General features: G+C 40.0%; 1 protein-coding gene across 2 annotated transcripts; it reads right to left on the minus strand.

Annotated features, from left to right (window-relative positions):
- Window positions 1–1,496: 1,496 nt before the first annotated feature.
- On the minus strand, window positions 1,497–19,304 carry DYDC1 (DPY30 domain containing 1). 2 transcript variants are annotated; one of them, XM_032259240.1, is made up of 6 exons: window positions 18,914–19,301; window positions 18,370–18,471; window positions 7,646–7,738; window positions 4,710–4,766; window positions 4,126–4,230; window positions 1,809–1,878 (listed from the first exon to the last, which is right to left on the minus strand). In XM_032259240.1, the coding sequence occupies exons 1-6, from the start codon at window positions 19,058–19,060 to the stop codon at window positions 1,849–1,851; spliced, it is 534 nt and encodes a 177-aa protein (XP_032115131.1). In that variant the 5' UTR covers window positions 19,061–19,301; the 3' UTR covers window positions 1,809–1,848. The 2 variants fall into 2 exon arrangements, with proteins under 2 accessions (XP_032115132.1, XP_032115131.1); XM_032259241.1 differs by lacking the exon at window positions 4,710–4,766 and having other exon boundaries at window positions 1,497–1,878; window positions 18,914–19,304.
- Between the last annotated feature and the right edge of the window lie 1,025 nt (window positions 19,305–20,329).

Consider the following 20,329-nt stretch of genomic DNA (forward strand, 5'->3'; position numbering starts at 1 on the left):
GCACAGTGCCTGGCAACTGAATTCACACAGAAGTCATCTATCTCTCTAGGGGACCTGAAAGTTTTTCTCAAAAATGTACAGAACTGGTATGATAGAATAACATATTTAATGAAACTAATATTTTTCCCATAATTTATCTTTTTATCTCTACCTATTTGTCTTAGTCCATTTTGTATTTCTATAACAGAATGGTAATAAAGGCAATACACTGATTTCTTACAGTTTTGGAGGTTGGGAAGTCCAAGTCAAGGGGCCTGCAGCTGGTGAGGGCCTTCTTGCTGTGTCACTCCATGGCTGAAGGTGGAAGGGCAAGAGAATGCAAGAGAGCGAGAGGGGGCCAAACTTACTTTTGTAACAAGCCCACTCTTAGCGTAACTAACCCACTTATGTGGCAATGGCATTCATCCATTTATGGTGGCAGAGCCTTCATGACCTAATCACCTCTTAAAGGTCTCACCTCTCAACACAGTTGTATTTTGGAAGGGAGGGGGACACATTTAAACCACAGCATCATTTAAGCAAATAGAGCATTCTGTATTCATTACCTCAGGAAAAGTACATTATAAGCCAAAATAGAATTTTTTTTTAAAAAGGAGTCTCTCTTGGCATTTGTGTTTTTACACCTATGTCCTTAAGAACAGAAAGGACTCACATAACAGATTTGGAGGAATTATGTAAAGGAAATAAGGTTCTCTCCAGAGTCTAAGAATAGACCTGAAACATCAAAGGGGCCAGGAGTTTGTGGCCTGCAACCAGTCAGATCTTCTCACCAACAGTTGCCCCAATATTTGAGCTCACTGATTGAGCCAGGAGACATGATACTTCTTTGCACCCCAGAACTTTGTTTCATCCCATTCAATTCACTGTATGTGAACACATCCTGCAATATCCCTGGACTTTATAAATCCCAAAGAGAAAGACAGGAATCTGGACACCCAGCTGGGCAGAGAGGTGAGGAAGAGGAAGTCCCTCATATCTATTCCTGGGTGTGGAGGAACAGGCTAAGCTGGAGGAAATTCCCCACCAGGACAGTAATGAAACACTCCTTTCCCCATCCCAACCGCATCATAGAAGTGTGGCTTATAAGTGGCTCTATGAAACATCAGCTCCCAGCAAACTGGGGAGAGCTCTGCGCTTCACTCCCAGGAGGAGATGTCATATCTAGAGCATGTTGCACACCCTCCTGAGCTCCGCACAGTGGCAGCCTCACCTACTTCTCCCAGACCAGCAACTTTCTTTTTTTTTCTTGAGATGGGAGGTTTACTCTGCTGCCCAGGCTGTAGTGCAGTGGTATGATCTCGGCTCACTGCAACCTCTGCCTCCTGGGTTCAAGCAATTCTCCTGCATCAGCCTCCTGAGTAGCTGGGATTACAGATGCCCACCACCATACCTGACTAATTTTCTTTTGTATTTTTAGTAGAGATGGGGTTTCACCATGTTGGCCAGGCTGGTCTCAAACTCCTGACCTCAAGTGATCCACCTGCCTCTGTCTCCCAAAGAGCTGAGAGGGATTACAGGCGTAAGCCATCATGCCCGGACAGCAACTTCCTTTTCAGGCAGTCTTGCTTTTGCATAGACGCACATGTTATTTCAGCTCACCTCACATTTGCCTCTTTTGGTTGCTTCAGCAAACTCTATTTTCCCAATGGAATCATATAAATAATCAGTTGAATTGACAGATCCAAAATAGCACTTTGAGGCTACTCTTGAAGCTCATTCATAAACTGTCCTTAGAGGAAAAATAAAAGTAGAGTTCAAGTTTGAGGGAAAAAGAAATACAAATTGGGAACCTCATGATTTGAAATTTGAAACCAACAAAAACATTTATTGCTCTTAGGTTGGTTGATCCTACAAATCTTGATCCATGTTTAATGCAACCTGAAAGAAAAACAAAAAAGTAAGTATGCTTCAATACAATTAGAACTGTGAAAAGGCACAAGCCAAAGACAGAAAGTTTAGGTAACTTATATGTGACTATGCAGTCACATGAATGAAGCTTTTGGGGAGTTTCAGATGATTTCAAATGATATTCAAATATAACCATAGATTGTGTTCTCAGGGTAGTTACTGTCCCATCATTTCTTCTACTTCTTACTATGTGTTCTCATCCGTCTTGTAGGGTCTACTTCCTGTGGCCATCCCTTAAGTGCTGGAATTGCTAATGGTCCCTCCCTGAGCCCCCAGACCTTCACACACTGCACGCTCTCCTGGTACCTTCCTCACTCTCCTTGCTTCGTTGAGCACATATGCCCATGACAGCTGAATTTACATCTCCGTCCTGGGCCCCTTTCCTAACATCAACTGTCCTTTGGCTATTTTCACCTGCATATCTCGGAGCCACCTGAAAGTCAACATCTCTGCAACCAAAGCCATCATTTTTAAAAAACCTGATTTCTCTTATGTTCATCAACTCATCAAGTGGTAACACTCTCAACTCGGTTGCCCAAGGAAGACATTTAGGCTTCATCCTGACCACCCCCCCACCACTGACCCTGTGAGCCAATCTCAAATTCACTCAGTTCCTTCCATCTCTGCTGTCTAACCCTAGTCATCTTACATCTGGATCAGTGCAACAGCTTCCTAAGTGGTCTCCCTTTTTCCACTCCTGCTCCACTCCAATCCTCTCTCCACCTTATAAAAACACAGATTGAAGTTTTAAGTCCTTTCAATAATTCCCACTGCACGGAAGTCCAAAATCCCTAAGATAATATACAGGACCCTGTGTGCTCTGGCCTTTATCCACCTCTCCAGCTTAAAATCACACCATTTTCCCAGCTCCATGCACCTTACCCGAACGACTTCAGTCCCTTGAAAGCATCTTGCTGTCTCTTTCTTCTGGGCTCATCTCAGGCTAATTTCTTGAACGTCACCTCCTTAGGAAGACTTGTCCAGCCCAGGTCAGGTCTCTTCCTACTCTGTCCCTCAAAGAACCTTCCCCATTGGCCCATGGTCCCCAAAGGGCAGAAGCCCGATCCATTTTGTTCATTGGCATTTTCCAGCTCCCTACGTAGTGCCAAATCATAGTTGACATTTAATAAAGCTTTAAACAATCAGCACTGAGTCTGTGCAGCTCCACTTTCTGAACAGCTCTCAAAAATAACATTTATTTCAGGCCATTGACATCTTGTCCCCTAGATTACTACCTCCTAAGCCATCTCCTGACACCTACTTCTCCATTTTCTTCCCCATACTGTTGCCAGATGGTCTTTGCAAAATGCAATTCTCATTATATGAGCCTTCACTGCCTTCAGGATAAAATCTAAGCCTCCGAGCAGAAATGATAACTGCTTTCATGGTCTGGCCCCTGCTTTCTCCCTGGCCTCATCTCTCTCCCTTTCCTGCTCACTCTCTCTACACTGTCTTCTAGCTGGGCTTTCTTCACGCTTTCTGTGTTCTCTGCCCGGAGCAGTATCCTCAGCTTCCCACACCACCACTGAGTAGCAAATCATTAGCTTCCTTCCCTGACTGAGGTTCTTCAACTGTGCTGGCTGTCCCCCCATTCTCAGTGTATACCAATTAAAGTGACCAAATGTACCCTTCTGCCAGGACAGTCCTGGCTTACATGTGCTGATACGACTGTCATTCTCAAAAGCATACTGGTTTGCACAATAAATTACGTGGTCCCAGTAACGATGACTATTAAATGCTCATCTAATTGTCTGTTTCTCCCCTGCCTTATTCACCACAGCATTGGGCCCAGTGCCTGACATATGGAAGACGTGGTATGTTTGTTAAATAAACAAATGTACTTATATACTGGAGAAACATGCACTCTTACTAGGACATTCATTTGGTTCCAGGGTTTGCTACTGAGAACCAAAATGGTGCCTCTCACACCAAGTTTAAAGATTATGTATTTCACAAAATGATTTTTAAAATATTTTGAAGAGGTTTTGAGGTCACAGCTACAAATATAGAGATATAGATAAGCCAGTGACACACTTCACAAAAGGGCAGAATGCCAATTAGGAATATAATTGGCAACCAAGGAACTGGTTTTCTTTCTCTGAAGCAAAAGAACCATTTGCCAACCAATCCTGGACTAGCCTCATTTTCCCTACGCTTTACCTAAGTAAAAAATACAAAATAATGAAAAAGTTTTTTAAAAAACATGCTGATACTGACATCAGAAAACATTGGTTCATCAAGTTCTTCCACTCTGCTCAAGTTAGGTGCTCCATAACGATCGCTGATTTCAGCTAGTGTTTTGCCTGAGTCTGGTGTTGCTTCCTACAATCATAAAATTCATTTTTACATTTAAATGATTTCAAAATTAATACATTACTTTTCTTTCAATTATGATTTTAAAATTTCTGATTATAACATCAAAATTCAACATTATTAATTAGTGGAATTAACCAATTTCTGTTAATGACAAGAGAATTCTGGTAATAAATGCTAAAACTTAGTTTAAAAATACCGGCAGAAATTTAAAATAATTGTAAGTAATTATGTGGACAGTAGCTTCAATATCTCAGGATGGTCTAGTTTTTTAAACTGCAAACACAAACTGAATGTCCAATTTTTACCCACAGTGAGATTTTGCTTCAAAGTACATTATTTGTGACTTGCTATTACTAGAAAATATATATGGTCTATCAGTTTTATACACTTGCTAAAAATTTAGCTACTTGTGCATCAAAATTAAGCTTTACATTCTAGGATGCTCAATTCATTTCACATAACATAGAATGACTTTTTCTTCTCACCTCTGAATGTAGAGTATCTTCACTCCTAACTAAATTTTCCATATTCATTCTCATCTCCTATAATATATAAAAATTAAGAAAATACTTTGAATATACTTCATTTTGATTTCATGTTTAATTTTTGGCATTTTTATTTTTACACAATGCTTTTAATCAATTTAAAGCAAAAATGCTGTCACTCTGAAAGAGACTGATCTGATTGCACATTACAAAACGGCAGATCACAATCTTACTTAATACTCTATACTAACAGAAGGCCACTATGTTTTATACATAATTAAATAAAACTTTTTAAAAAATGAAATGGACTGAAACATTCAAACTGAAGCCAAATTATCTGCCAATATGAAAAGTGACAAAATAAAAATACTAATAAAATCTTAGAACAAGAGATCTTAAAGAGAAACTACACTTAAGTAGAGTTTTGCACACAATGAGAAAGAAGTAAACATTCTAAAGGAATTAGCTGGCCCAATGCACAAGTCCTCCCACAGCAGCTAAGTAATGCCCTTTTTAATACGCAGCACTGCAGTAGGAATGTACTGCCCAACATGGGAGGCCTCTTTCTGAATGTGAAAACATTCTTCTAGCCTGCCAATGGCTATGGCACCCATCTTTTCATTCTAAAGCAGCAGGGTGGCCTAACTGCCCCTGAGCTGATTCATTTTGGCTGCTAGAAGATGAGTGATTTCTTTATGGTTACCCTAATGAGAGAGACATAAATGCTCTTTTCCCAAGACCGTTCCATTTTCCTGGTAACTTCTTATCCAGCATCCACAAGGCTATACTAGGAACATTCATATTCTTATAGGACCATGTTCCCCCGCCACAGGGATGGATATTTGACACAGATTAAGCCAGTTAGAATCCCTTCTCCAAGATTCTTTTCTCAACTGAAACCAAAAGAAGGAATCCATTCCTCTTAGATGGTAGAAGCCACAACATTCTAAGACTCAGAAGCCATTAAGGGCCGTATTCCCCACTCATGTGTAGCAAAGCAGCCCATAGAGAAAGAATGAAACTAACCAGGGAACAGCAGAAGTGAGAGCCCTGGTAACATCTGATTCTCTTGCTCCCAAAGTCTGAAAGGCCCAGTGACATCAGAGTCCTTCACAGTTTAGGTGCTAAACCCTTAAACCGAGAATCCTTCCAGCAAATTTCCCTTTGCACATGACAGTTTACATTGCGAGTCTGCAGCCATGAGAAGGCCAGGGGAAAGGACATGAATGGATTCATATCTGAGCAATGGGCAAGGGAACAGTACTTTGCAGGGGAGTACCTATGCTATGGTGTGAGATGATAAGCCAGTAGGAATATGAATTATTAAAGTTATCGTGGCTCTGGTCACGCAAGCTGATGATGCCTGGAGATAGTAAAATAACATGAGTGTGACCCTCTGGAGCCACAAAACAGAGACCAGTCCTTACTATAGACTTTCAAGCACCTTAATGTAGCTATCAGGTTGCTTTGATTAAAAAATACTTTAAATTCCCTTATTTTGATCACTGTCTTCTTGATATGTTCCTGCATTTTCTATTTCAGTTTAGACCTGTGAATCTTTTTCAAAAATTCTTTAAATTTTTACCAATATATAATAGTTGTACATGTTTATGATGTATAGATGATATTTTGATACAAGCAAACAATGTGTAATGATCAAATCAGGGTAATTGAGATATCCATCACCTTAAACATTATTTCTTTGTGAATCTTAAAGAGAAACGGGACGCTTGTGTATGTGTGCATACAGGCATATCCCTGTGCTCATACTACACTCAGACTAAGCACCAGCATCTGTACTTTTTAAAACTATGTATAGGACTTTTATCCTTTAATAAAATCTCACTTTTTAATTTAATTTACTATTCATATTTTTAAAATATAGCTTTAATAAATGATTCTCTCATCTAAGCATTAATAAACAATGAACATATTCTATAAAGCCTGCTTCTTTTTTCAATTTTAATTATGGAATAAAAAGGGGGAGCAATATTTGATTAAGAGATAGTAGCTATAAACTTGGTCATCTAAAATATTGATCTATATGACAAATATCTTTTGGATACAGGAAATATGGGTCAAACTAGAGACCTAACATGCTGCAGATGCAACCAATGAATAATGGGCATTTTTGAAATAAGTTACTGCAGGTTGGGTGCAGTGGCTTATGCCCGTAATCCTAGCACTTTGGGAGGACAAGGCAGGCAGGTTGCCTGAGCTCAGGAGTTCAAGATCAACCCGGATGTGGCAAAACTCTGTCTCTACTAAAAATACAAAAACTTAGCCAGGCCAGGTGTGGTGGTCCATGCCTGTAATCCCAGCTACTCGGGAGGCTGAGGCACGAGAATCACTTGAACCTGGGAGGAGGAGATTGCAGTGAGACTGTGCCACTGCACTCCAGCCTGGGCAGCAGAGAGAGTCTGTGTCAAAAAAAAAGAAAGAAAGAAAGAAAGAGAGAGAGAGAATGAAGTTATTGCATAGTTTATTTTAATGAAAGGCATGAAAGTCCATGTATGAACATATTTTAAAATGCAAATTCTTGTTTTAATACATTAACATAAAGACATACACTACTGCCTCCAAGATCAGAATACCCTCAATATTCCACATCAGCTACTATAACTAGGAATAGCTAGCTCTTGACTAAAATGTTGAGTTTATCACTACTAGAGAATTGTACTGCTTACAGAGAAGTTTCACAACAATTATATTTGATTGTATAGGAATTCAGTGAGACATTGCTAATAGTATTATACTGCTAGGTCTAGTTTTGAAACAGGTAAAGAGACTGAAAAAGGTTATGAGACTTGTTTACCTTACACAGCTAGTATGTGGCAAGTCTTCAGACTACAAATCCCATGGTCCTTCTGAAAGAAACGGTCTGAAGATTTTAAAGGGTTTTATTTAAAACTGACATTTGTAAAACTTCATATTACCTTGTCTAATTGTTCTTGAGCTCTCTGTAGTTCTTCTATTCTCTGCCTCTCTTTTTCTTGCATTTCCAATTCCAGCTGCAATGCCAGCTGTTGCTGAATATTCAGAAATATATGTCATATTACAGTTAGATTAATTGCAAAATAATTAAGTTTATACCCACCTTCATTTCAGAAACTTATAATAAATGGTAATATCCAACTAACACTTTAGCTTCTACAAATGGTTTCTGAAGCATAAAAAATTTTTTTAAAGATTTTAGTCTTCCTTAATTGCAAATTATAGAAAGTACAATTTATACAAAATCATTTTCTCATTTCTTCTTAAAGTAACAAATGAGATTGGAATCATTTTCCAGATAAATTTATTTAAGGATAGATGGGTCTTCAAAGAGCCACACGTTGGTTGTGGAAGAGTGGGTGAGAAACTCTTAAGAATATCATCTGATGGCTCACACCTGTTATCCCAGCACTTTGGGAGGCTGAGGCAGGTGGATCATGAGGTCAAGAAATCGAGACCATCCTGGCCAACATGGTAAAACCCCGTCTCTACTAAAAATACAAAAATTAGCCGGGTGTGGTGGCACGCGCCTGTAGTCCCAGCTACTTGGGAGGCTGAGGCGGAAGAATGGCTTGAACCCGGGAGGCGGAGGTCGCAGTGAGCCGAGACTGCGAGACTGCTCTCCAGCCTGGTGACAGAGCAAGGCTCGTCTCAAAAAAGAAAAAAAAAAATACAAAAAGTAGACAGGCAGGGTGGCGCATGCCTGTAACCTCAGCTACTCCAGAGGCTGAGGCAGGAGAATCGCTTGAACCCAGGAGGCGGAGGGTGCAGTGAGCCAAGATTGTGCCATTGTAGTCCAGCCCAGAAGTATCAGCAAAAAAGAGTATCATCTGAAATCGTAAATAACCAACAATATATTTGGTCCGAACTCAGCATATCTTTGACACTAGAATAGGGTTCAGTAATAAAGCCTGTGGGCCAAAGCCAGCCCAACTCCTGTTTTTTACAGCCTACAAACTATGAATAGCTTTTACACTTTTAAATGGAAAAATTTTAAAAGAAATAATATTTCATGACATAAGAAAATTGTATGAAGTTTAAATTTCAGCATCCTTAAATAAAGCTTTATTGAAACACAGCCATGCTCATTTGCTTACATATTGTCTATTAGCGCTTTTGTGCTGCCACAGCAGAGTACAGTAATTGTAACAGAGACCACATGTGGTGCACTCTCCACTGTGCCCGGCTGCTCAGCACACTACAAACCGCAGTAACATCGTTGTAATAACAGTGTTTGGAGTGCCATGGTATCGCTATACTGTGACATTTAAAAAAATTATATCCATTATGTCAAAACAAGAAAGCCAGGCATGGGTGGCTCATTCCTATAATCCTGCTACTCAGGAGTGAAGCAGGAGGATTTTGAAGCCAGGAGTTCAAGACCAGCGTGGGCAACATAGTTAGATTCCCATCTCTAAATAAAATTTTGAGAGAGAAAAAGGACACAAGTGAACTTTGAATGCCGCGCTTTTAAGGCACACTACAGTGTGTATTATTTTGTCATCAAATTACATGGCAAAATATGTTTCTTGCTATACAGTGTCACTTTGCTAAAAGAATAATAAACATCAACATTACTAGACTAAGCACTCATCGCAATAGTCCCAGCTCACTGAGCACAAAGATCAGAAAAATTAGAAAATTTAAAACAGAATTGGCCGAGCATGGTGGCTTATGCCTGTAATCCTAGCACTTTGGGAGGCCTAGGCAGGTGGATCACCTGAGGTCAGGAGTTCAAGACCAGCCTGGCCAACATGGTGAAACCCCGACTCTACAAAATACAAAAAAAAAATTAGCTGGGCTTGGTGGCAGATACCTGTAGTCTCAGCCATTTGGGAGGCTGAGGCAAGAGAATCGCTTGAACCTGGGAAGCAGAAGTTGCAGTGAGCCAAGATCATGCCACTGCACTCCAGCCTGGGTGACAGAGTGAGACTCTGTCACAAAATAAATAAATAGAATTATCATAGCAGAATTTCTTTACAAAAATTAAAAATGAAAATGTCTGCAACAAAAGTAAGGTTCCAAGTAGCTCATTTTTTATGCAAACAAGGAAAGATATTCACCAATGGTGAGTGAATTAAAACATGTTTTTCAGTGGCCAAAAAAATGTGTCCAGGAAAAAATAAATTTCTCTAAGATTTTAGCCTTTTGGTGAGAACAGCTGCTCTGAGTTGACACTGGGAACAACATCAATAGTCAATTAAAAACAAGGCACATGATTCTGAGTGGCTTTACTTGGCTCCTGATAAGTAGACAGATGTTCCCTGACACTGCTCAGTTGTTGTTTATGGAAAGGGTCAATGTTGAGTTTGAAGTGATTGAAAAACCAAACTTCTATGAATAGTCTTTGATACGGTTTGGCTGTGTTCCCATTTAAATCTCAACTTGAATTCTGTCTCCCAGAATTCCCATGTTGTGGGAGGGATCCAGGATGAGGTAATTGAATCATGGGACCGGTCTTCCCCTTGCTATTCTTGTGATAGTGAATAAGTCTCATGAGATCCGATGGGTTTATCAGGGGTTTCTGCTTTTGCTTCTTCCTCATTTTCTCTTGCTCCACCATGTAAGAAGTGCCTCTGCCTCCCAACATGATTCTGAGACCTCCCAGCCATGTGGAACTGTAAGTCCAATGAAACCTCTTTTTCTTCCCAGTCTTGGGTATGTCTTTATCAGCAGCATGAAAATGGACTAATACGGTAAATTGGTACCAGTAGAGTGGAACTTTGCTGAAAAGATAACTGAAAATGTGAAAGCAACTTTGGAACTGGGTAACAGGCAGAAGTTGGAACAGTTTAGAGGGCTCAGAAGAAGACAAGAAAATGTGGAAAAGTTTGGAACCTCCTAGAGATGTGTTGAATGGCTTTGACAAAAATGCTGATAGTGATATGAACAATAAGGTTCAGGCTGAGGTGGTCTCGGGTGGAGATGAGAAACTTCTTGGGAACTGGAGCAAAGGTGACTCATTATGTTTTAGCAAAGAGACTGGTAGCATTTCCTGCCCTAGAGTTTTGCAGAACTTTGAACTTGGGAGAAATTCTTTAGGGTATCTGACAGAAGAAATTCCTAAGCAGAAAAGCATTCAAGAGGTGACTTGGGTACTGTTAAAAGCATTTCATTTTAAAAGGGAAATAAAGCATAAACGTTCAGAAAATTTGCAGCCTGATGATGAAGTAAAAAAAAGAAAAATCCAATTTTTGAGGAGAAATTCATGCCAGCTACAGAAATTTGCATAAGTAACAAGAAGCTTAATGTTAATCCCCAAGATCATGGGGAAAATGTCTCCAGGCCATGTCAGAGACCTTCACAGTAGCCCCTCCCATCACAGGCCTGGAGGCCCAGGAGGAAAAAATGGTTTCATGGGCTGGGCCCAGGGTTCCATACTGCGTTCAGCCTAGGTACTTGGTGCCCTGTGTCCAAGCCACTCCAGCCATGGCTGACAGGGGTCAACGTACAGCTTAGGCTGTGACTTCACAGGGTGGAAGCCCCAAGCCTTGGCAGCTTCCACATGGTGTTGAGCCTGTGGGTGCACAGAAGTCAAGAACTGAGGTTTGGGAACCTCTGCCTGGATTTCAAATGTATGGAAACACCTGGATGCCCAAGCAAAAGTTTGCTGCAGGGTCAGGGCCTTCATGGAGAACCTCTGCTAGGGCAGTGTGGAAGGGAAATGTGGGGGCAGAGCACATGCTGTCTATGTAGAAATCTAAAACAAAACAAAACAAAACAAAAAAAAGTTGAATACATAAAAACAGAGAATAGAATAGTGGTTATCAAGAGGTGGAGTTGGGGTAGGCCTGGAAGGAGAAGAATGAGGAGATGTAGGTCAAAAGGTACAAAATTGCAATTATGTAGGATGAATAAATATAGAGATCTAAAGTACAGCATGAGGACCATAGCTATTAAGATTGTATTGTGTACTGGAAATTTTTTAAGAGAGTAGATTTATGTACTCTTACTATAAAAAAGTAACTGTCTAAGATGACGAATATTGAAATTTCTTACCTGTGCTAAGCATTCACTATGTAATATCAAAACATTATGTGCACTTTCAATTTATACAATAAAAAGTTAAATCTTGACCCTGAGCTAAAGAATTCATAACATAACTGTTAAGTCATGGAATTGCTGTGTAGTAGGACATCAGGATACAGTCAGCTTATGTTTCTGACAAAAAATTCACAGAACTGATGGTCCAGTTTACAAGAGTGAATGAAGGTCACTGTTGACACCACTGGCTCAATAACACATGATAAATTCAAATACTTTCACGGAGTAGTTGCTGTTGAGTAATATGAAGAACACTTACTGGTTTTAAATACTCTATTTTCTCACTAGCTTTGCAAATTTGTTCGGCTCAGCCTTTTTCTATTCCACACATATTTTTATCACTGTCAGCTGTAATACATCTTAGCAGATTTCACTGCAGGTTGTATTGAATCAGTGTTTCTACACGCCTTTGAAAATACTCTTGCCTGTAATTGTTCCATGAAGACTATACTAGTCCGTTTCATCCTGCTGACAAAGACATACCCAAGACTGGGAAGAAAAAGAGGTTTAATTGGACTTACAGTTCCACATGGCCAGGGAGGCCTCAGAATCATGGTGGGAGGTGAAAGGCACTTCTTACATGGTGGCAGCAAGAGAAAATGAGGAAGAAGCAAAAGCAGAAACCCCTGATAAACCCATCAGATCTCGTGAGACTTATTCACTATCACAAGGAGAAGCCCAGCCCTCATGATTCAATTACCTCTGCTGGGGTCCCTCCCACAACACGTGGGAATTCTGGGAGATACAATTCAAGTTGAGATTTGAATGGAGACACAGACAAACCATATCATTTCAACCCTGGCCCCTGCAAATCTCACATCCTCACATTTCAGAACCAATTGTGCCTTCCCAGGAGCCCCCCCAAAGTCTTAACTCATTTCAGCATTAACCAAAAAGTCCACAGTCCGGAGTCTCCTCTGAGAAAAGGCAAGCCCCTTCTGTCTATGAGGCTGTAAAATCAAAAGCAAGTTAGTTACTTCCTAGATACAGTGGGGGTATGGGCATTGGGTAAATATAGCCATTCCAAATGGGAGAAATTGGCCAAAATAAAGGGGTTACAGGGCCCATGCCAAGTCTGAAATCCAGAGGGGCAGTCAAATTTTAAAGCTCCAAAATAATCTCCTTTGACTCCAGGTTTCACATCCAGGTCATGCCGATGCAAGAGGTGGGTTCCCATGGTCTTGGGCAGCAGGGTACAGCCTCCCTCCTGGCTGCTTGTACAGGCTGGCATTGAGTGTCTGTAGCTTTACCAGGCACATGGTGCAAGCTGTCAGTGAATCTACCATTCTGGGGTCAAGAGGACGGTGGCCCTCTTCTCGCAACTCCACTAGGCAGTGCCTCTGTAGGGACTCCCAACTACTCAGGAGGCTGAGGCAGGAGAATCGCTTGAACTTGGAGAGAGTGGAAGTTGCAGTGAACCAAGATCAAACCACTTCACTCCAGCCTGGGTGAAAGAGACTCTGTTTAAAAATATATATATACCCAGCCATCCTAATAGAGGTGAAGTGGTATCTCACAGTGATTTTGATTTGTACTTCCCTGATGACTGTGTTGAGCCTCACTAGTCATTTTTAGTATACCTGTCGGTCACTTTTATGTCTTATGTCTTCTTTGGAGACATGTCTATTCAGGTCCTTTGCTCGTTTTTTTAACTGGGTTACTTTCTTTTTTTTTTTTTTCCTATTGAGTTTGCATTCCTTATATTTTTTTGGAGATTAACTCCTTATCAGATATATGGTTCACAAATATTTTCTCTCAATCCATAGGCTGTCTTTTTGTTTTGCTGATTGTTTGCTGTGCAGGAACATTTTAGTTTGATCTAGTCCCATTTGTTTAGGTTTGCTTTTATTGCCTGTGCTTTTGGTGTCATATCTAAAAAATCATTGCCAAGACCAATGTCAAGGAGCTTTTTCCACACCATGTTTTATTCCGGAAGTTGTATGGTTTCAGGTCTTACATTCAGGTCTTTAATCTATTTTGAACTGATTTTTGTGTGTGGTGGAAGACAAGGATCCAGTTTCACTCTTTCACATGTGGATATCTGGTTGTCCCAACACCATTTATTGAAGAGACTATCCTTTTCCCTTTGTGTTTTCTTGCAGGGGTTGTCAAAAATTAGTTGACTGTATATACTTAGGCTTATTCCCAGGTTCTCTATTCTGTTCCACTGGTCTATGTGTCTGTTTTTATGCCAATACCATACTGTTGAAATTACTATGGCTTTGTAATATAATTTTGGGTCAAGTAATTTGATACTTCCAACTTCGTTTTTCTTTCTTAGGAGTGCTTTAGCTCTTCAGGGTCTTTTGTACTTCCATACACATTTTAGAATTGGGTTTTTCTATTTCTGTGAAGAATGTCATTGGAATTTTGATAGGGACTGAGATGAATCTGCAGATTACTTTAGGTAATATAGACATTTTAACAATTCTAACTCTAACTCTCCTGGTATATGAACACAAGATACCTTTCCATTTATTTGTGTCTTCCTCAATTTTTTGCATTAGTGTTTTACAGTTTTCAGCATACAGATCTTTCACCTCCTTGGTTAAATTTATTCCTCAGTATATTATTCTTTTTGAAGCTATATAGATAAGATTGTTTTCTTGGTTTCTTTTTTGAATAAGTTATTATTGGTATACAAGATTTAAATTCTTCTTAATGAGAAGAAATACCCTCAATCACCATTATCAAACATTAAATGGCTTTGGAAATTAGCTTTGGCTGCAGACCTGACAATGTTTCTTAATTCATTCTAAAACTATAAGGCAAAACATCACTCATATGTAAAACTTACACTGCAGTAAACTCACTTCCACAACAACTCCTGTTGTTTGAATCACAAGTAATATAAAGCTGCTTTATACACTTCCAGTGCTGTCAAAACTAGAACAAGATATTAGATCTCTGTTTCCACACAAAGTGGCAGTGGATATATTTTCCAGCCTCAAACTACAATTCCAGAGTGTTTGTTAGGTCTCAATGTAATGCAAAGGAAATTTCCATATTTCAAAATCCATTTAACTATGCAATTAAGAAGCTTCCATCAACCTTCAGTTGGAAGTAACGAATCTACCAAGTAACACATGCTTAAAGGCAAACGGCAAGAAAAAAATCTAATAGAATTCTAGAAATACCTTCTAAGGAACGAATATGCTAAATTTAAATTTCACACACATAGACTGATACCAGTTTTTGACAGTATCTATGTGAAAAGACATTTTCAAGGATGAAATACATAAAACCTCATTACAGATCAACATTAGCAGATAAACATTTTAAATAGATTTTGAGATAGATAGAGAACACTAATTCTGAACTCCAACTAAGTGAAATGTTATCTTTCAAAAATTTTTTTTAATTCTCAATAGTAAAGCTGTCTAACAAAAAATTTGTATTCAATGATTATTATTTGAACTTCAAATAATAATCAATGAAACATTTGTGGAAATTCATTTTCTCTGTTGTTATTCCTACATAATATGCCATAATGCCTTCTTAATACCCTCAAATTTGCCTCTTGGCCTGCAAAACATAAAATGTCTACTATCTGACAATGCATTCTAAAATAATAAATTTTTACAAATAAAGATAAATATGTGATTGATATTTCATTTACACAAAGCTTTTAAAGGTAATTTCTTGGCATTCCTATATTACCCCACTAAGATAAAAGTGATGGTCGCTGAAATCTAGAAACAATTTCAATCAACTTTCAGACATTGGTAGAGGAAGTTAAATAACTCCAATCTCTCAATACTAATGCAAAGTGTACTTGCTAAATAACAATCAGATTGATCAAAATAACCAGCTTCTTGACATTTTCAAGTAACTTCCAAAATCTAATCCCTTTCTTCACACACAAGCAAAACCACTCAAAGCCATTCAAAACAAATAAAAAACAAAAAAGCTCTTACATAGAAAATAAGCTCTTACATAGAAAATGGCAATAAAAATACTTTCCTGTTCACAAAAAACCAGGCTTGCTACAGAATGCCTAAAACGTCAAGGAATTTCAAGTCAGCAGTACTGACTATGAGGACAACTGCTTTTGCAACCAGCAAGGAAATAACCAGAGTTCCCAACCTCCAGCTCACATGACTCAGAAGGCACCGAGAGGCCTCTCTGTTTTTCTTCATCTCAGCCACACTCTCTCCTAAGCCTTTCTCTGTTGATTGATCTCTCCTATCTATTTCTGCATACCAATCCACTTCTTCAACTGGCCATAAAATCTCCTGCATAATATTATTTTATCTTCCACTCTAATACAATACCTAGGGTTCAGTGTACAGTGGATTAGTTCATACTGGTCAACATAACACAGCTAGAGAAAGTTTTTATTGCTAGTGTTACCGAATTATACATAAGTCAGATAAAATAGGCGAGTCAAAGAGAGCTAAGTATCTCCCACTTCTGATGTAATTGCCTTAGGGAAGGAGAAGAGCTGGGAATTCTCTTATTTTGATAGACAGGGACAGATACAAGTTATAGGAGCTGTATAAGAGGAAGGATAGCTCTTCATCCACAGCTGTGGCTGCTGCAGGAAGCCCCTGGCCTATTTGGATGACAGTTTGACACCTAACTCAACACTTTTTAACCTCCCCTCAAGAATAAGCCAAATGACTGAAAATGAAGACTCGGAATCCGGAAAGTTTTCAACAGCCCTATCCTTCTAAGGTGGCTGCAGTTTTCTACCTCAATATCAGGGATAGGGGGTTAGGTAGAGAAGCTATTTGCCAAGTCTGTATTGTTCTTTTTATCCACATATGCAAACAATAGGCTTCTTTCCCCTTTTTAAATATGTAAACTTGAGTCAAGACTCTGGAATTAAGTATTATCTGGTAGAACTATAGAAGTGGCTTAAATTTCGCTTAGAAGCTCTCTATAAATTAAATCAGTCCACAAGCCACTCTGGAACTTTCCTCTCTCCAGCCTGTACTACATGAACCATTCCTTCAACAATTCCCTAACCAGTATCTTCAGCTCTCTAATCACACTACCCCAATCCTGCTTGACTCAAAAGGTCTGCCTGCTTCCACTTCTTCACTCAGACATCTGGGCCTAAGTGAAAAGAATCACATAATCACATAACCAAACCAAGTGGCATGATTATCAGTGCTTGGTCTCCAACTGCCACCAAGTAATGCTAAATTTATTTTTGTTTTTTTGTTTGTTTGTTTTTTGAGATGAAGTCTTGTCTGGTTGCCAGGCTGGAGTGCAGTGGCGCAATCTCAGCTCACTGCAACCTCTGCCTCCCAAGTTCAAGCAATTCTCCTGCCTCAGCCTCATGAGTAGCTGGGACTGCAGGAGAGGGCCACCACACCCAACAAATTTTTGTATTTTGTATTTTTAACAGAGATGGGTTTCACCATGTTGGTCAGGCTGGTCTCGAACCCCTGACCTCCTGATCCCTCTCAGCCTCCCAAAGTGCTGGAATTACAGGCATGAGCCACCGCGCCCGCCCACTGCTAAATTTTATCCCTCAACTCTCTCTTTCATTCTCTAAAACTGCCATTTCTAACCTTTACCACTCTGTCCACACCTCCTACCTTACAACCTCATTCTTAGCAGATGATCATGATGCCTACTTCATAAAGAAGATAGAAACAGTTGTACACAGAAGATGCTTCCACCAGCACCATTCTCTCCTCTTTCCCTCAATTATAATCAAAGAAGTGCCTTCTGCTTGCCCAATCTATGTTCCAGGCCCCATTTCCTCTCATCTCCATGGCAAGCTGACCCTATGAATCATCCACTCTATGTCCTAATGTCACCTACTCACTCCATTACTGTGCTCTTAAATCAAAACAAACACAAAAACATCCCTCCTTGCTCTCAAAATCTCCTTGAAAGCATTGCCTATATGTTTTATCTCCCCTGCCTAACTCCACCCACCCCCAACCACTCCATCCACACTGTTGCTGCCAAATTACAGTGGCCTGTAATGAACGCTTTCCCATTCAACAATAGATATGGTTGACCACTCAGATGTCACAAAAACACTCGGCCGGGCGCGGTGGCTCACGCCTGTAATCCTAGCACTTTGGGAGGCCGAGGCGGGTGGATCACGAGGTCAAGAGATCGAGACCATCCTGGTCAGCATGGTGAAACCCCGTCTCTACTAAAAACTACAAAAAATTGGCTGGGCATGGTGGCGCGTGCCTGTAATCCCAGCTACTCAGGAGGCTGGGGCAGGAGAATTGCCTGAACCCAGGAGGCGGAGGTTGCGGTGAGCCGAGATCGCGCCATTGCACTCCAGCCTGGGTAACAAGAGCGAAACTCCGTCTCAAAAAAAAAAAAAAAAAAAAAAAAACACTCTTTCTCTTTGCCTTCTGTGACAGCGCATTCTCTGTATTCTTCTCTTACCTGGAGGTATGCCATCTTTTGTATCAGCAACAGCAGTGTGGAAAGGAATGTATGTGTGTGTATACATGAATGCAGTCAGGAAAACTCAGGGCTGCTGCTCCTCCAGCAAAGAAGACACACGCATCCACAAAGATGAAGATATTAGGAAGCCATATTTAAGTAACTGGAGCTGGGAAGTTCATCAGCATTTGGGTTGTGGCATGCTGAGGTTGGCATCGTAATTCCAGTCCCCTCTGAACTCTCCTACTTGCCTCACCTGCTGAAATAAGAGCTCCTCTGCTTTGAGCCTCTCCATCATTTCCTGCTCCATCAGAGCTAATTCTCTTTCACGCTCCAGCTCAGCCATTTCCTTTTGTCTCTAGCATTGTTTAAAAACAACAGCAAGTGACTTTTTAGAGAGAAAAGCAATCTTGAAAGCACTTAATAGGGACAATTAGGGAAAGGGTTAAGCAAATTATAGCCCATCCCTTTCAAAACTAAATAATAATTTGGGAAGATATTTTATCTGAATAATGAGCACAATATTAAAGTTACACATTGTGTATTATCACAAGTACATAAACATAAATCTATAAATCTATAGAAAAAAGACTTCCCATGAAAGTAATTACTTAAAAATCTAAATAGAAGTCTTCTTTGGGTACTGTTGTCGCCTTCCTACTTTTCATGTTGTTCAGGTTTTCATATAATAAACATTATTTTTATAACAGAAAAATAAAAATATTAAACTTTTTAAAAAGCAGACAAGTTGGACCAGTTATTTTTTGCTTCTAATTTCCTAGAGGGAGGTTCCTACTTACCAGCTGTTCCATGGTCACATTTTCCTTAAACTTGTAAATCCACAATGCCAAATATTCTATTGGATCCACTGGGCGAACTTTTGCCACTTCTGCAAGACCTTGAGTTAAACACCTCCCAAGGTGCTTTTGAAGATATATTGACTCCATTTCTAACACCTAAATAAAAACTCCTAAAAAGTAAGTGTTTTTGCATTACTGCAGTATCTTCAATAAAGTCACTATATGACTAAAGTTCAGTGAGGCGAACAAAGCATGACACCCTGCCCTCAGTCATGGACACCTCCCATTGGCGGTGCCAAAAGCAAGCTGGTCCCAGGAAACTTCTAATAGTTTCCAAAAGGGCTCCACAGAAGTCACTACAACTAAAATGGTTTCAAAATCCTGAAGGACTCTCAAGTCCAAGAGTCAGAAAAGAGATATTATTACTATTGATTTCACTGAAAAGTGGATATCATGATCTCAATGGGAAGATGAGCAAGCCCATGCACAAAGAGCATCAGAGCACAGTTCAGGATCACACAGCTGGCAGATGGAGATAGGGTTTGTACCCTCCTCTTGATTCCAAAACCCTAACCCTAAACACTATACTAAAATGTTCCTTCTAAGCCATGAGAGCCATTTTTACAAAGCACCACAATAGTCCACTTTTGAAAAAAAATCCATAAATTTTCCAAGGCCAAAGAAGAAAAACTCAGCCGCCAAATAATAACGTATGAAGCGCCTCACAATTTGGCCCCAATTTTCTTTTGAGGTTCAACTCCAGACATCATCTCTCCTGGCCCCAGCACACCCTGGCCTCTCTCTAACTCCTTGGACATCCTGCCATTCTGACGATCACACCTTGCACATTTTCATCTCCATGACTCTTGTACATGATGATCCCTCGCTCTCTCTCCTCTCTTTCTCCTCCCTCTCTCTCTCTCTCCACTCTCTCTCTCTCTTTTCTCCTCTCTCTCTCTCTGTCACTCTTTCTCTCTCAGAAAAGTTCTCCTCCCCTGCAAGGTAGAGAATCATTTCTCATTCCCTAAGCTTCCCAGGCAACCCAAAGAAGTTCCTCTTGCTCCAAGCGGCTTACACAGCATTTGCCACACTACCTGAGATTTACAGTATGTCCGTGTGTGTGTTTCTGTCCTACCACGAGAAGACAAACTCCTCTAGCTGCTTGAAGAGTGTTTTAATCACAGGGCTGACACAGCTGTCTCTCCATGGTAACAAGGGAATGACTTGCTCCACTCTCCCAATTATGTCCTACTCTTTCCAGTTATGAAAATAAGCAGGAATAATCATAGACTGGACTGTTTTTAAAACAGAAAAGGAAGAATGCTGCAACCAGTCTCTTTCAGTGCTTTGGAAAAAATGATTACCCTCAGATTACTCTTAATATTTTAAGAAATCCAGACTTTTCTGAGGATCTGA

This window comes from Sapajus apella, unplaced genomic scaffold (assembly GCF_009761245.1).
Source record: "Sapajus apella isolate SASKATOON/1434 unplaced genomic scaffold, GSC_monkey_1.0 scaffold107, whole genome shotgun sequence".
NCBI classification, from domain to species: Eukaryota; Metazoa; Chordata; class Mammalia; order Primates; family Cebidae; genus Sapajus; species Sapajus apella.